Genomic DNA, 15,699 nt, shown 5'->3' on the forward strand with positions numbered 1-15,699 from the left:
GGTGGGGTGTACACAAGGTAGAAACAAGTACAATAAACATGCCGAGGTAGAATGTTTTTTGAGATGCAGATGCAAGAATAAAATAAAAAAAAACAAACAAAAAAACCCCAAAAAACCAGTATGAATGTAAGTTTTTCCTTTTAAGTTTTGTAACCAACCTGCTAGATGAAACCTAGATTTCACAGAATTGTGTTGGAGATGACCTTAAAAATGCTCTAGTTCCAACCCTTCCATGGGCAGGGACACCTCCCAGTACACCAGGTTGCTGAAAAGCCCATCCAGCCTGGCCCTGAACACTTCCAGGAGTGGGGATTCCACAGCTACTCTGGGCAACCTGTTCAGCGTCTGACCGCCCTTACAGTAAACAGCTTCCTCCCCCCACACAGTCTAAACCTACTTCCCTTTCACTCGGCCCTTGGCCCCTTCTCCTGTCACTGCAGGCCCATGGAACCCGCCCCTCTCCGTCCTGCTCGCAGGCTCTCGGGGCCGGGCTGTGGGCACGGGTGAAGCCGCCTGTCCCGGATCTCCCGGGGCGCACCCGGGGCCGCAGGAAGCGTTCCGCCCGCGGCGCGGGGGCTGCCGGGCCGGGAAGGGGCGGGAGGGGAAGGGCCGGGCCGGGAAGGGCTGGGCCGGGCCGGGCGGGCGCGTCCCCCCGTTGCTGCGGTGACGGGCCGGAAGCGGCCGCTGCTCCGCGCGCCATTTTCAAAGGATTTCAGGCGCTGGGACTCCGCGGCCGCTCCGCGGCGGCCCCGCTTGCCGGCGCCTGCTTTTAGCGGTAAGTGTGGGGGAAAAGTGGCGTGAACCTGTTGGCAAAGCGACCGACCGCCCCTCTGTAGGTACAGATCGGGATTGCTGGAAGGTCTGCAAAGCTTGCAGTTTCGGGAGACGGGTGATGAGCAGGCTCATAATCGAAGGAGTTTTCTTGTGCTGTAGTGGGAACGTGCAGGGTGCGGTGACAGCCTGCCCAGAGAGGACGTGGGGTCTTCCTCTCTGGAAACATTCTGAACCCACCTGGCCGCGTTCCTGTCACCTGCTCCGGGTGAGCCTGCCTGGCTGAATGAGCTCCAGAGCTGCCTTCCAACCCTAACCATTCGGGCATTCCATTAACTTATTTTTTACAAAAAAAAGTCTTTCTTCGGAACAAGTGGTGTCTTTCCATTGGCAAAGTGCGGAGACTTCCCAGCAAGCGTGTTGTATGGATATCTTAGTCAGGAGTGCGTTCCCAGCAAATGCCCTTGGAAGCAGGCTTTCCTAAAGCTAGCCCTGGCTCTCTGGGTGTATGTAACATGATGCTGCAGCAGCTGCTTGTTAGGGCACAGCCCTGAAACACCGCAATAGTCAAATAGCAGGTCTACTGAGTGCCTTTGGGACCTGGGCAAACAGTAATGATGTAAAAGGAACAAAAAGGAAAAAACCCTTTAACGTGTAAGTTCTGTTGAATGAAAAATACATTTTGGTATTTCCCAAAACTGAGACTGAAACTGCATTTCACGATTGTCTTTGATGTTAATGTTACAGACTCAATTTAAAAATAATGTTTCATCGCATATGTATTTGTCCATAATAATTTCTTTGTGTTCAACTGTTCGCAATTTCTTTGTCTTCAACTGTAGTTTTGTTGTCCACATGGCTCAATGACTGCATTATTTCTTCCACGGCCAAGATCCACCTTTGCTTTGCTTTTTTATTATTACATTTTCTGATTGATGACACAAATACTGCATCTGCAACAGTTCTGAACCTGAGCTCACCATCAATTCTGCTGCGTTATTCTCTGAATAGAAGGAGGACTCCAATCTGCTGATCTAATACCTATAAACATTGCTTCTTTCACACAATTTTATGCCAGTTGATTCTCTACTTAGCCCCTAGAGCAGCTGGACATAGGGTTCCGCTATTGCCCGGCTTTCATGTGAATGTTCAATTTTAGACATTGGTCTAAAACAGTTCTAGGTGCTACATACATCTATTACATAAACATTAATATCTTCAAAAGACTGTTCACAGCCATCCAGGCATGTAATAAAATGAAGCATGTGAATGTTGTCACTTTCAGCAGTCTTCATGAGCAAAGGGGTAACAAAAAATTAGGCTAATTGGCTCTCAATACTCTTCAGCAAGCAACTGAGAGATGTAATCATTTAAACATATTAATAAATCCTGTTTAGCAAATGGCTGATTTAAAGTACTAGAGATGTAATTTCTTAAACATTTCCTGTTTAAGAAATGGCTTAATTAAAGTGCTGTTCAATTTTCTCTTTTCTATTTTTCATCAAAAATGAAAATTTTATTTTCTTCACAGCAGCACTAAATTGCAAGAAATATTTAGATGATAAATTATGTGAGCTATTTATGGAGCTAATGTAGCCTGTCTCATTGGAAATAGCAAAGCTGTTAAGAGTGTTTTCCAGTACTCTGCAAATTTACAGACATCTAGTAGGTGTGACATACCTTTCATCAGGACTGGGTTGTGATTCACAAGGCTATTAAGCTTCTTTAAAGAAAAGCATATTCTGGATTGAATTGACTGAGTGCAAATAATGTAGAAAACTTGGATTTACAAAAAAGCTTTTTGAGAAGGTTGTTTACCAAATGCTTTTAAGAAAGCAGGTGTATGTCAGGAATGGAGAAAAGAAGCTGGTGGCTAAAAGAGAGAGTAGAAAGTACATTATTGCAGTGAATGTGCAAAAGATTGTCTGCTGCTTAAGACTGATCTGAAATAATGAGTTAAACAGCAAGGGACAAAATTTGTTCCTTTCATAGACACGTTCAGTGCAATCTCAAAGATTGCAGAAGAGTTTCACTGGACTGAGTAATAAAGTGGGAATTGAAGAATAGTGTTAATAAAGGCAAAGTGATACAATACATGCTGTGGTCTTAAGAATGGCAGTAACTTCTCCCAAAGATATGTCACTGTGATTGCATTTAATCTGTGCTTTAGAGCAAACAAAGACCAAGTTCCCTGGTTTCAGCTGGGATAAAGTTAGTTTCCCTCCTAGTAGCCATTGCAGTGTTGTGTTTTGGATTCAGCATGAGAATAATGTTGATAACACTGGTGTTGTGCTTGTTGCTAAGTAGTGCTTGCTCCCAGCAGAGGACTTCTCAGTGCCAGTGAGGAGCTGCATGGAAAGCCATGAGGGAACATAGCCAGGACAGATGATCTGAGCTGGCCAAAGGGGTATTCCACTCCTTAAAAATATAAACTGGGGAGTTACCCAGAGCAGGGCTGATTGTGGTTGGGGAAGACGCTGGGCATCTGTCAGCAAGTGGTGAGCAATTGCATTGTGCATCTCTTGGTTTTACCAATCTCTCTTTACTATTATTATTATTATTATTATTATTAGTAGTAGTAGTAGTAGTAGTAGTAGTACTTGTTTCAAGCATTAAACTGCTCCTATGGCAATCCACAAGTTTTGCCCATTTTCCCCCTGATTCTCCTCTCCACCCCTGCGGTGGTGGGGAGTAAGCACTCCAGCTGTGTGGTGCTTGGTTGTGAGCTGGGGTTAAGCCAAGACAAACACTGATCAGTAATGTGAAAGAGTGGGTTAAACAGCTGGGGATGGAATTTGCTCATTATGTGGACATGCTAAGTGCAGTCCAAGGGTGTCAGAAGGAGTTCACTGGACTGAGTAATGATGCCAGAGTTAAGGAGCAATGTTAGTAAAGGCAAAGTGATACATGCTGTGCTCTCTAAAGTGGAAGCAACCACTCAGTGAGATGTGTCACAGTGAATGCATCTAATCGATGCTTTAGAGTGATGAAAAAGGCAGATGGTAAGTTAGGAATCAATATGAATAGTGAAGGCTATAGCCAAGTATCTCTGGCTGCTCAGAGAAAGGTCTATCAGGTGCTATTATAATTATTTTGGTCCGACTTGAAGCCCTTCAAGGCCCTGCATTATAGGCTTCTATGAAAAAATGTATGTAGGTGAGATTTGACTCGTGATTTTTAGGTGTTTGTACTCTTGCTGTGGCAACTGCCAAGAGACACAGGGCATTGTGTCAGACAGGTCTTGGATTCAACTGAATCAGTGCATTTCATGTATTGATTTTATATTTCCAGAAAAACAAACTTTCCTCATGTAGAAGTTACTAGATACTTTTTCATGTCATGGTAAGACTAGTGATAGACTAAGTTTAGGATATAAGATCTAAATTATGGTAGTCTGTAATGGCAGAGGTCTGGAATTACTGACAAATAATTTCTTTCCAGCAAAGGGTGTATGACAATTATTATCTTTGAAGACTTTTATGTCTATGTTAAGCTCTCTGAAATAACAACCCCAATTCTTGTATTCATTCCAGGATGCCTTTTGGACCTATACTACAGCTATTCATTTCCTGGTCTTATTGCGGATCCAATGTGGCTCTAGGAAATATAATACCCTTTCTGCATTGATTCCATTGGTAATAATGAATTAAATTCAAAATTTCAGTTTTTAGGAAGGAGAGTGATTCAACCAGCAATTTGTCTGTTCTTCCTCAATTATTGGATTATGTTTAGGTTACAATATCTTAAATGCCCATTGCAGGGATTTAGTGTGATTATATATGTACTTCCTAGCCACAGTAACTGAAGTGCTAACATATGTCCATTTATTTTTCTTTGCAGTTACTTCCTGAACAAGCTGTGACACGGATTGGTTCATGATACTTCTTCTGTAAAACTTTCTCAATTCAATTAGTAAAAAATCTTTGCTCTTTCTAAAACACAAGCTTTTAAACAAATCTGATGATCTATTTTGAAGTAATTTAATCTTTTTAACTGATACAAGTCTTCTTAAGGAGAAGATGAGCTCAGGAGTTACCAGTTTTCTTCTGTAGTAGTATAAAATGTATTCCCGAGTCTCAATCTAGAGACGGTAACACAATCACACTTTACCTGAATTCAACACAGAATCTTCAACTTTAATGTAGAAGTACTAAGAACTCGTTACTTTAGTCTTTGGCTGCCACAGGAGTATGAAGAGCGTTTCCCACACATCAGGACATTGACTTTGTGCCACTGAGTGCACTGGTGGAACCACTGCCTCCTTCAGCCATCCCAGCACAGTATGTGAGGGATTGTTGGCAATGCCATTGCTTAGTTAATGTCCCAACAACCCAAACCTCTTCAAGCAAGTATTTTTGGTAGTACCCAGAGCAGATGCTGTGCTTGTAAGACTGGTGATTCTCATCTACAGGGCAGTGCCCAGCAACCACAGGTCTGTTGCTAGACTTCTTTGTAGCATTTTAATAAAATGAGATGAAATCTTAACTTTCCAGCATTAGAGAGAAACAGGCCCATTTATTATTAATTCACTTTATTAGTAATAATTAATTTTATTTTCCAATGCCTGCATGTATTTATTTAATATCTTTTTAAAATCCGAAGGATTGTGATGATAGTTTGGGTGATCTCTGTATTCTGTTCCTTGTATATGAGATGCAAACAACACCGCCTTGAATTGGTAGTTTGGCTGCTCAGGTCTTTGCAGCCAATAGGTTAATACTGAATCTTCTGAATAAATGTGAGGGAAGATATTTTACAGAAATAAATACTTTTCAAAAATATTTCTAACTTAAGCTTTAGTACTTGATTTGTCTTCTCATTCTATATCTAAATTCAGAAGGACATAATGATGTAAAAGTTGTTCTTCCCTCAGATGTACTTGGGACAACCAAAATTATCATTTGGATTCAGACACAGTAATGCTGATCCAGTCCCCTTTAGATCTGCTTAGTAATAAAAAGATAACTAATTAGTCAATTAGTCAATTGAAAACCCCAACTCTGTGATCCTTGAACTGTATTTTCCAGAAAATGATGCAAGTATGACTACAGTACACCAGTATTTTTTATAATTCCTATTTTCTATCATAGAATGTAGATGTTGAAAGTTACTCCCTCTTTAACATTTTACATATTTTATGCAATTTTAGAAATGTTTGGCATAAGTTATATGAAGTACTGGCTTATAAGCTATGAAAGAAAAAAGTATGAGTTTTTCAGAGTAATCTGTCAGTTTGTATTGTGTAAGATACAGTGATGACCATGAATCAAAAAAATCAGAATATAATGAGAAAACTAACTGCCAAGGCAAATACTTATTTTTAAAGAAATATCTAAATATGTTTAAAACTTTTCAGTTGCAGTGATCCTGTTTTAATTTACTTAAATTTTAAGGACATGCTTATGCACTGTATTTCCTACAGAATAAAAAAGTTTTTTCCATTATTTTTTCCTGTATTTTTCCTTCTCTAAAGGACAGATGCTGTAACCAGCAATCTTTTGCAGGTGTCCTGTTTTTGTTGACTGTGACAAGAGCAGCTTTGGAGGCGTGTTTACAATGAGTGCAAATGCAGAGCGAAGGTTTGTTAATCTCAGGAAACGTCTGAATCAGCTGGGCTATCGGCACCCCCTGGGAGTGGACAGCTTACCTTTGGTGGAAAAGCTTTTCAGGTATTCAGAGGGGATTCATTTGAAAAATAGTAATCATATGGTAGGTATTGTTTGATTTGTGACAGGTTAAAAAGAAGGTTTAATATGAGGATTGTTTTCTAGCAGTGTTATTTTAGAGCTAACATTAAGTTCTGGTGTCTGATGAAGCCAAATGCGTTTGTTTAAATTATGGGAACATCTTAAGATTTACTTTACTTCAGTAGAATTGATCTAAGGATCTATGGCATAGGAAAATTCAACTTTTCTAACCTGATAAGAGAGCCAAGAATAGTTGCTATTGATATTTGCTTAAAAGGACACATTTTCATAATGGTTGTATGAAAAATAATCCCTATTGCCTGTCCTGTGACTTAAAATAAAACATTCACATCTCCATTTATTATGGCCTCATTTAGAGAATTTTAAATTTGTTATCTCTGCCCTTTTTACAAGACATAATGGGAAAAAAGGGAAAAATTTTCAGATTTCCTTCTCATTAGATCTGCTAATTTTTGGCTTTGACATTATTAAGAACACAGTAATTTCCATAGTAGTCCAGTTACATTTGACCAAGCACAGAAATGTAGCTATTCTGGTTCTGTTGCTCTGTAGTATGTAATACAGATGGAAGAACATAGGTAGGCAAATACGGAGTCATCTGTCTGCAACATTGTCTCATTCATGTGTCCACCAGGTACATTTACTCTCTCCATCACTAGCTTTGATACTTACCAGATGTAAACTCCTGATATGATTTGTAACTATTTTGTTTTCTTTTTTTTTTTTTTTTTTGTCTTGTTCTTTCCTATTTACTGTGTTTTTCTTTAAACAGATGGTTCCTATCTTTCAGTTTTCCTTACATGACATGAATGTTTTGTTGCCTTTGTTTGAACTCATTTGTTCCCCCTCTTGGGGAAAGGGTTTTGTTTCTCAGGTCATAATAAATATCTGCATCTGCAGTGTGGAGGCTGATAACGTTGCTAACACATCTGATGCTCCTCTATCCTAGTGACTTAGTTCATACAACTGAGAGCTTGCGCAAGGCAAAGTTTTCTTCTGGGAAAACTGAGAAAGAGTGCAGCAATTATGATACTGTTTTGGAACCTTATAAAACAGAGAATGCTAGACTTACCAGGGAAAATAATGATCTACACTTAGAAATATTAAAACTGAAAGAGAAGTCTGATCGCCATGTTAAAGGTAATATACAGATGAAGATTTTATTATTTTAATCCTTCCATGCTGAAATAAAATTGTGGCTAAATCCTTCATCTGCCAATTCTTTTATCTGTGCTTTTAAGTGAGTGTGAGTGGTCATGGAGTTTGGTGCCTTTAATAAATTAAGGTTCATGATCAGACATTTCTTTTGCACTCAGAAAACTTTGGAAGTTCTGCAGATTTTTATTTCAGTAAAATATGAGAATGTTAGAAATCTTAATGTATCTTTTGTACCTTGAAATGGTGTTTTTAAACTGAAATGCTGTTAAATGGGCTTTTGTTCCACAGTGGGTTTTATTTGTAAAACATGTATAAATATATATTTTTGTGTGTTTGTTTGTAAAAGCTTGCACATGTGTATGTGTATTTGATAATTTTATACTATAGGAAAAGCATATTGGATTTTCTTTATGCTTATTTTGGTGCTGCTAGGAAAAATGATAGTGAATAAGAGAAATAATACTGCTTTTCTCTCCCTTGAAGATTTGAAAGCTTGCTTAAGGAGGGTTGAACACGAAACAACTGACTTGAAATTTTTGAATAACCAGTATATGCATAAAATTAAAGTGCTGGAAAAAGAGACCAAAGCCAAGACTGAAAAAATTCAGCAGCTTCAGGAGAAGAATCTGCAAGCAGTGGTGCAAACACCTGGTGCGTGTGAATGATCACAGATATTTCAACTTTTTTCTGGGCTTTTTTGGATCTTCAGAACATAATGTCTTTTCCTCTCATAAGAGAAGTTACTGTAGTGAAGTATCCAGTAGAGTAACATCACCCTTTGAAACTTTGGGCTCTAAATTCTGTCATTTCTCTGTCTGAAGTTTCATTAGGTCATCACTTGTGTAAGGGATAAATTTGAATGCAAACTTAGATTCAGCTGGAGACTTCTAAGTTAAAATGTGACTAGAAAGTACTGTTAATCAACAGCAATTTTTTTTATTGCTGCACCTAATTAAGAGGCATAATGTTTGTCACTTGCTTATTTTTGACAGATAATTGATGTGTAAGTGACAAATTCAGATTTTTGGAACCAGGATCTAAACATAGCAAGATGCAAAATATGTCTACAAGTATTCTGATCTATAAACTTACAATATTTAAAGGGTCTTTTGATAACTTAAAATGTTCTAGATCTTAGTTTCAGGTTAATGCCTTTCTCTAGGGTTTCCTTTTTCTTAATTTTTTGAAGCTAAGGAATATAGATTATTTTGTGAAATTTTGAGACTGTCTTTTTTTTTCCAAGTCATTGAATTATATATACATTTTTGGCATTTGAGAAAAATCAACAGATAGCTAGGAAAAATTAAATTTCCTCTTTATTTTTGCATACCTTTTTGCACTTCATGTCCTTTGCTTCAAAGATGACATGTTAGGCTTTTGTCTGTCCTTCTGCATACTTGCCCCTTGTTCACTAGTCTTCTAGGATTTTTCTATACTACATCATCCAATATTGCATGTTCTTATTTAACCATATGATGAAGAGGAAATGTTCTATCTGGAAAAAATACTGTGTTTTACTTTTTTTCTAAATATGTTATCATTCAAGCTAATAGCATACACTGCTTGATAAGCAGTAGGATATGATATTCACTGAAATGAACACAGAGTGGAATGAATAAAAATATTGCTAAACAATTCAAAGGTTGGTTTGGTCATAAAATAGTTTTTAAATGTGAAAACCAAATGCCTTTTGTGATGTTTTGATTTAGCTGTTTGAGTAAGCTGAATCACTAACAGCTTCAACAAATTTGAACTATAGAGTATTTGGGATCTTAAACACTGGGGAAAATTACTTATAAAATCTTTGTGTGTTTCCTTACTATAATAGTGAACTTTAGCAAAACTGGTACTAACCTGCAAGAATGGTGTTGTCTAGAATATGTGAATTTTATCAGCTTATTGCAGAAGGATTAAAATGGTGAAACATGCTAATTCAGTAGCAGCGGAATAAATACGAAAATTAATTTTGTATTAAAGAATACTATTTTAAATACTATTTGTATTAAAGAATACTATATGAAAGAAAATTTGTATTAAAGAAGGCAACTTTAACTTGCTTTAACTCCAAGTAAAGTGTCTCTGGTTTGGGCTTTCAGGTGGCAGGAGGAAGAGCATTCCCTTCAGGCGGCAGCGCATGCAGATAGACCAGCTTGTGCCCCCATCAGGTGTCAGTGCCTACCCAGTGCCTCAGCCAGAGGACCCTTACGTTGCAGACCTGCTCCAGGTGGCTGATAATCGGTGAGCCACAGAGCTTTTTAGCTTTGAAGTGTAGGAGTGTCTTTGAGTCTCACTGTCCTACTCCTTTCCATTGATAAGTTAAATGAATCTTCCCCCACTTGACTCTGTCACTGGTGGCAGGAGTTGGTAGGTGGTCTGCCTGTCTTTATATTGACCTGTGAGCTTTTTCTTCTTTTCTCCCCCATCCTGTTGAGGAAAGGAAGTAAGAGAGCATCTGTGTGAGAGACTGACAGTCAGACATAGTCAACCTGCTACAATATCTCAAAGAACAGCTTCTGCATTAATATTTTGCATGAGCAAAACTATTTCTCTTTGAAATATTTGGGTTCAGGAGCAATGAGAAAATGCTAGTATTGAATTGTGTGCATACAGTTCTTTCATGAAATCACATAAAAAGTATAGTACTACATTTCAGAATTCAAGAACTGCAGTCAGAGGTAACAGAGCTACAGGAAAAACTGGAGACGTCTGAAAGTGGAATGAAAAATTATAGCAAACAGGTATGTTTATATCATCAGTAGTAGTGGCATTGTTGTTTTATTATTAATGTTAATATTCTTGTTATTATTTGGGTGTCATACCCATGGCAATGGCCTTGGTGTCTTAAAAACCTTCTTGGGAATGCATTGTAGGGCTTCTGAAATATATAATTATTCTAACTTGACTGTGTCAAGCAGTTTCCCTACTCTGCCTTTGGAGACAGCAGCAATGACAAAATACTTGCCCAGTGGTTTTGCTGATAAATTTTGACTTTTGAAATTACATTACATAAGCTAAATTTGATAATCATAAGTAGAATTTGTCTGCATTTTTTAGTGCGTAAGTGTTAACTTGTCCAAAATAGCAATTTGATCTGCATATATCTTAGCATAATTTCTTCACTGCTTGGACTGGTTATATTTTTAAAATTTTTATGAACAGTTTTTACAATGCTTTCATGAGAGTGGATTGATGTGTGCAATCTTTAAGTAATGGAATTACATCAAATGTTTGTACGTTACATCTTTCAAAATCAAGGGATTGGTGGACACTGTTGTCTTTCTGTTTTATTCACATCTTGGTTTTCCTCTTCCAGTGTTTCCTTTTTTCCAGTGACTGGAATAGTCAGTCACTTTAAATCAAAATTGTTTGGTTTTCTTCAAGAATGTAATCTAGTAGGAACTGTTTCAGTTTTTCCTTACAAATTGTGTTTGATTAATTTGTTTCTCTTTCAATAATATAACTTTTTCAGAAGAACCAAAAATTTGAAAAACAACAAAAAATACAAGATAGAAATTGTACTTTTAGTTGTGTACCTCTTTACTGAATGTTATGTGTGTGTTTATTTAAATGAAGGGTTTATTAATGGTGTATAAGGATACTTGAGTATTTTTTTTGTCCCTCAAAGGTTGAGATAAGAGACAAAGAAATCGAGCGCTTGATGCTGGCATTGGATGGAGGGCGTTCTCATGAGGTTCTCTCTCTGGAATCGAGAACTAAAAGTAATGAGAAGCTTATTTCCCACTTGAATATACAGGTAATTCACTTATTACAGTTGTTTAGTCAAACCTAAAAATATAGCCATCTAAAAAAACCCCACAAAACTTCTAGCTCTTCAAAAAATCACTATAGATATAAAATCAATAAATGGAACTTGCCTTTCTGTTTTTCATGGCAGTGTTTCTTGACTAAAGAAATTTCATTTCCTGTTTTAAAAGTCTGTCAGAGAGGTTTTGTTAAAGAATTCGATGAACTCACATCTGTACATAGTATGTTAATCTGAAAGTATTCAGCAAATTTTTTGTATGACACACCGTTTTCAGCAAGTTTGAAAATCCTTTTATTTAGTTAGAAAGTTATTGCATACATGCTATTTATGCTTTAGAAAATAACAATGGTATATGTAATTTTGATAAGGGGTTACACTGTAGATATTTTCATGAGAGAGTGCTCATGGATTTCAAATGGTCCCCACTTTCACTCCAACACAAATTTGTGAGGAAGGGATAAGCTGGTGTTTGTGTTTACTGCGTGTATTAGCATGCATTCAGTAGTGGTCTCTGAATGAGAATTTAAAGCTGGGCTGGAGTACAAATCACATTAAGCCCATCTCTGGATCTTTACCATCAATTCTCAGGTTTTTCTCACATGAGTTAGATTTTTCTGTACTGACTGTGCATGATGTACAGTGGCACATTGAAGGGTTTATTAGCTTAGGTTCAGTGCTGCAAAAATATGGAATGAGCTATGACTTGGAAGCAGGACAGCTGTGCTCAGTGATCCTGAGTTACTAAATCATGATGAATACAAATTGATTGTACAGGGAGTGAGCCCAGAGCTGCATGAAGCTAGTTTTGCATCATCAAGACTATTTCTCAGGCTTGGTCCCAATATACCACTTTTATTTGGCAAGAAATGTATGGTTGTCTTTAGATAGCAGTATTTGTGACTGTGAGAGAGCTCATGTGTTTCTTTTTCAGGTTGATAAGCATTAAGTTCTAAAAATAGAAAACCTTGCCATTTTTAGCATGATACCACTTTTTAACTTTGGAAATAGAGATACTGTATTTCAGAAGATTGGGAGGAGCTTTCACTACCTAACTTAAGAATGCATATTAATATTTTAATGAAAAAGAATGCATATTAATATTTTAATGAAAAATGTCTTTCAGGTTGATTATCTACAGAAAAAAAACAAAGAACTTGAAAATCACATTCAAGATCTCTTGGACACTAAAAAAAATGTGACTAGTGAGGTAGTGGATTTAAGCAATAAAAATCAAGAACTGTGTCAAGAATTGAATGAAATAGATCACTTGGCACAGCAGTTGGAAAGACACAAAGAAATAGTGCTTGAGACTGCAGATAAGGAAATAGGAGAAGCAAAGGTAATCACTAATGTGTCACAGAGTGAAGGATCTGCTGCATTTTACTTGGTTTTATATTTTCTAATTGCAACGAAAGACTTTTTGACTTGTGAAAGAAAGATTAAAATGATTTTTTCCAGTTTTCTTAACATTTCATAGAATTTCTCACTTAAAGTGGATTAAACACAAATGTTTTGTCTCTTTACTGTATTAAGTTGAGATGATTTTAGTTAAGGGACAATCTGTCTTTTTTATTAGTTTAGTGTGAAATAAAATGCTGACGTACGTAAAGCTATTGCTAGGTAATGCATATTTGCAACAGCAGTACATATATTTGGAGGGTTTTTTCCTATGAGCAGTAATGCAGTGATTTAATTCATTTAATCATTGTTCTCCAAAGCAATGTGGGTGTTTATACCACAAATTTGTGCTTTCACTTTTTGTGCTTTCACTTCATAGGAGCTTTACCACTTTATTAAAAGGAACTAACGATACTTCATTTCTTACCAAAATAGTCTCCTTCCTTATTTTTTTTGTAACAAAGAGATTTTTGTCATTTTGAATCATTTTGAATAACTCTTAACATATAGGTTAATTTTGGTTGATAGAAAGAAATTGAAAGAAAAGTCAGTGAAATACAGGATCTACAAGAAACAATAACAAGGCTTAAATCAGTAAGTAAAAATATTTTCAGTTCTTGTTTGTACCCTTTTTATCATGCTATCATCCACATAATTGTTTCATTTATTATAAAAGAAATCAGTTTAACAGTTAGCAAGAAAACTTCTTTAGTACCCTGAACCTTTGATGTAAAAATTACTAATGAATAAATGAAAGAGCTAGAGAAGCTACATCATAATGTTGCAAAAATAAACTGAAAGAAATCTCTGTCGATAGTAATGTTGACTATGTCCTTATTGTACATTTCCTTATTTTTGCTGTCTGAAGTCATAATTTCCTGGTGACATAATCATTTTTACCACAAAGGAGTTATTATCCTCGAGGATTTTCATTGTTTTGAAAATGCTTTGTCTCTTAATTGGGGTGTGAAAAATTATGCAATACTTGGCTCACTCAGAAACAAAGCATAGGGCCCAGATGGAAAACATCACTATTATCAATTCTTTGATGACCAAAGTTTTCTAGCATAGATGGCAACTTGTATATTAGCTGAGTACAGTGTTTTGTTTTAGTCTATCTAGGGAACTTGCAAATACAAAAATACTTAATTTTCAGGACACCAGATTATAGGAAAGGTGTGCCAAATAGCTTTTGATTGGCTTCAGAGTTGCATTGACTGAGATGCTGTATTGTAATTCACTTTAACACCAGCACTGTTACCAAATGCACTTAAAATTATTTCTTGCTTTAGTTGTTAAATTTTTTCCCATGTTTGTATCCCACTATCCTACTGGTTGGTTTGGTTTTCTTGTTACTGCTTGCAAACCATGTGAAAAGTAATGCTTACTTAGACTTAATAAAATAAATACAATGATGGCCTGCAACAAATATTAAAGCATAAAGCATCCAGGTCAACCAGAAGTAAACAGTGTTGTATATTAAAAGTTTATCAATTTTTTTTTTTCCCTCAAATGTCTCTTTTGGCACTTCTAACTTTTATAATAACACTTGTTACTTCAGGAGTTGTGCTCATGTCACAAGGAGAATGAGAGGCTGAATGAAGAACTCTTTGGGAAAAAAGATGAAAAAGGGCGTCTTGAGCTGTTGTTAAACCAGCTTCAACAAGAGAAGGAAAGACTGACAGAAAAAACAGAGAATTTAGAAAGAAAAGGTAACTCATCAAACGTAGATTCTTGGAAACTACCTTTCTGTGACTTTTGAAATAGAATACCTACCTAGTTAACATACAGTTAATAGTACTAAAAGACCTCTAAGAGATATATACATTAAAAGAAGACCATAGATTTCCAGTCATACTTGAAGTGAAAACTCTTGTCATAGAAAGATGTTTTCATTCTGTATGTGAGAACTGAAAGTTGAGCTTTTTAGTGTGATCCCACAGGACATCCTTATCCTAATTCTGTGGCAGTTTCATACAAGGTAATTTCCAAAACTCTTCAGACTCCATTTCTTGAGAGATTTATCCATCTAGGTTTTGAAGACCTCCAGGGATGAAGATTCCACACTATCTCTAATGTTCTTCAGTTGTCCGAGTAAAATATTTGTCCCTGTATTACAATTGTTTGTAATTGCTTGTAGCAATTAATTGCCACTGTTCCTTATTTACCTGCTATGTACCTGTGAAGAAACTGGCTCCACATTGTCTGTAAGTCCCTCGTGGCACTGTCAGTCTGCCCTTGGCTCTCCAGCACTTCTCCAGGCTGAATAACCCAGTTCCCTCAGCTATTCCCAATAGAGCAAGCATTCTGCTGCCTGACCAGCTTGGAGGGCTTGCCTTGGATTTAATTTATCTACATCTTCCTTGTTGTAGAAGGGGCAAACCTTAAAACAGTATTTTAAGTGCAGTCTCATGGATGCTAAATAAAGGGGAATAATTACATCCCTGTGTCGATAGAGCTCAAGGTGCTGTGAGGCCTCTGAAAGTTTTATGCTACTCACTTGTGTTTAGCCTTCTTTAGCCTTTAGAACTCTTACATCCTGTTCAGCAGGATTGCTGCCTATATGGTTGGTGCTGGTTAATCCATCCTAAATGCCAGTGTCTTTGAGGAAATTCATGACTTCCTTGTTGAGTTGATTTTCTTTCTTCTTTATTATTTTTTCCCTCCAGAACGAGAACTTGTCCTAGAAATTGAAAGAATGAGATTGGACTTTGGTATTGCCCTAGGGGACAAATCTCCATCTCGTCTGGATGCATTTGTAAAGACCTTAGAAGATGACAGAGACTACTATAAGCGAGAATTAGACTATCTTCAGAAAATAGTTAAACTGAGGCCTAGCCCAAGCCGCAGGACTGCAGAGAAGGTACAGTTCTTGCTGTCAAGATAAGTGAAAAAAAT

The 15,699-nt window shown here is 37.0% G+C and overlaps 1 protein-coding gene across 1 annotated transcript in view; it reads left to right on the forward strand.

The window, feature by feature from the left end:
• The first annotated feature begins 694 nt into the window (after positions 1-694).
• Positions 695-15,699, forward strand: part of CEP135 (centrosomal protein 135) — a 34,950-nt gene continuing 19,945 nt past the window's right edge. The window contains exons 1-12 of the mRNA XM_059470611.1: positions 695-775; positions 4,612-5,203; positions 6,276-6,440; positions 7,429-7,619; positions 8,121-8,288; positions 9,734-9,875; positions 10,291-10,375; positions 11,263-11,391; positions 12,527-12,742; positions 13,330-13,395; positions 14,363-14,513; positions 15,471-15,664. Of these exons, the coding sequence (XP_059326594.1) occupies positions 6,328-6,440; positions 7,429-7,619; positions 8,121-8,288; positions 9,734-9,875; positions 10,291-10,375; positions 11,263-11,391; positions 12,527-12,742; positions 13,330-13,395; positions 14,363-14,513; positions 15,471-15,664 (1,455 nt within the window). The 5' untranslated portion in view covers positions 695-775; positions 4,612-5,203; positions 6,276-6,327. The remainder of the gene's footprint in view (positions 776-4,611; positions 5,204-6,275; positions 6,441-7,428; positions 7,620-8,120; positions 8,289-9,733; positions 9,876-10,290; positions 10,376-11,262; positions 11,392-12,526; positions 12,743-13,329; positions 13,396-14,362; positions 14,514-15,470; positions 15,665-15,699) is intronic.

The sequence above is a fragment of the Ammospiza nelsoni genome, chromosome 4 (assembly GCF_027579445.1).
Source record: "Ammospiza nelsoni isolate bAmmNel1 chromosome 4, bAmmNel1.pri, whole genome shotgun sequence".
Classification (NCBI taxonomy): Eukaryota; Metazoa; Chordata; class Aves; order Passeriformes; family Passerellidae; genus Ammospiza; species Ammospiza nelsoni.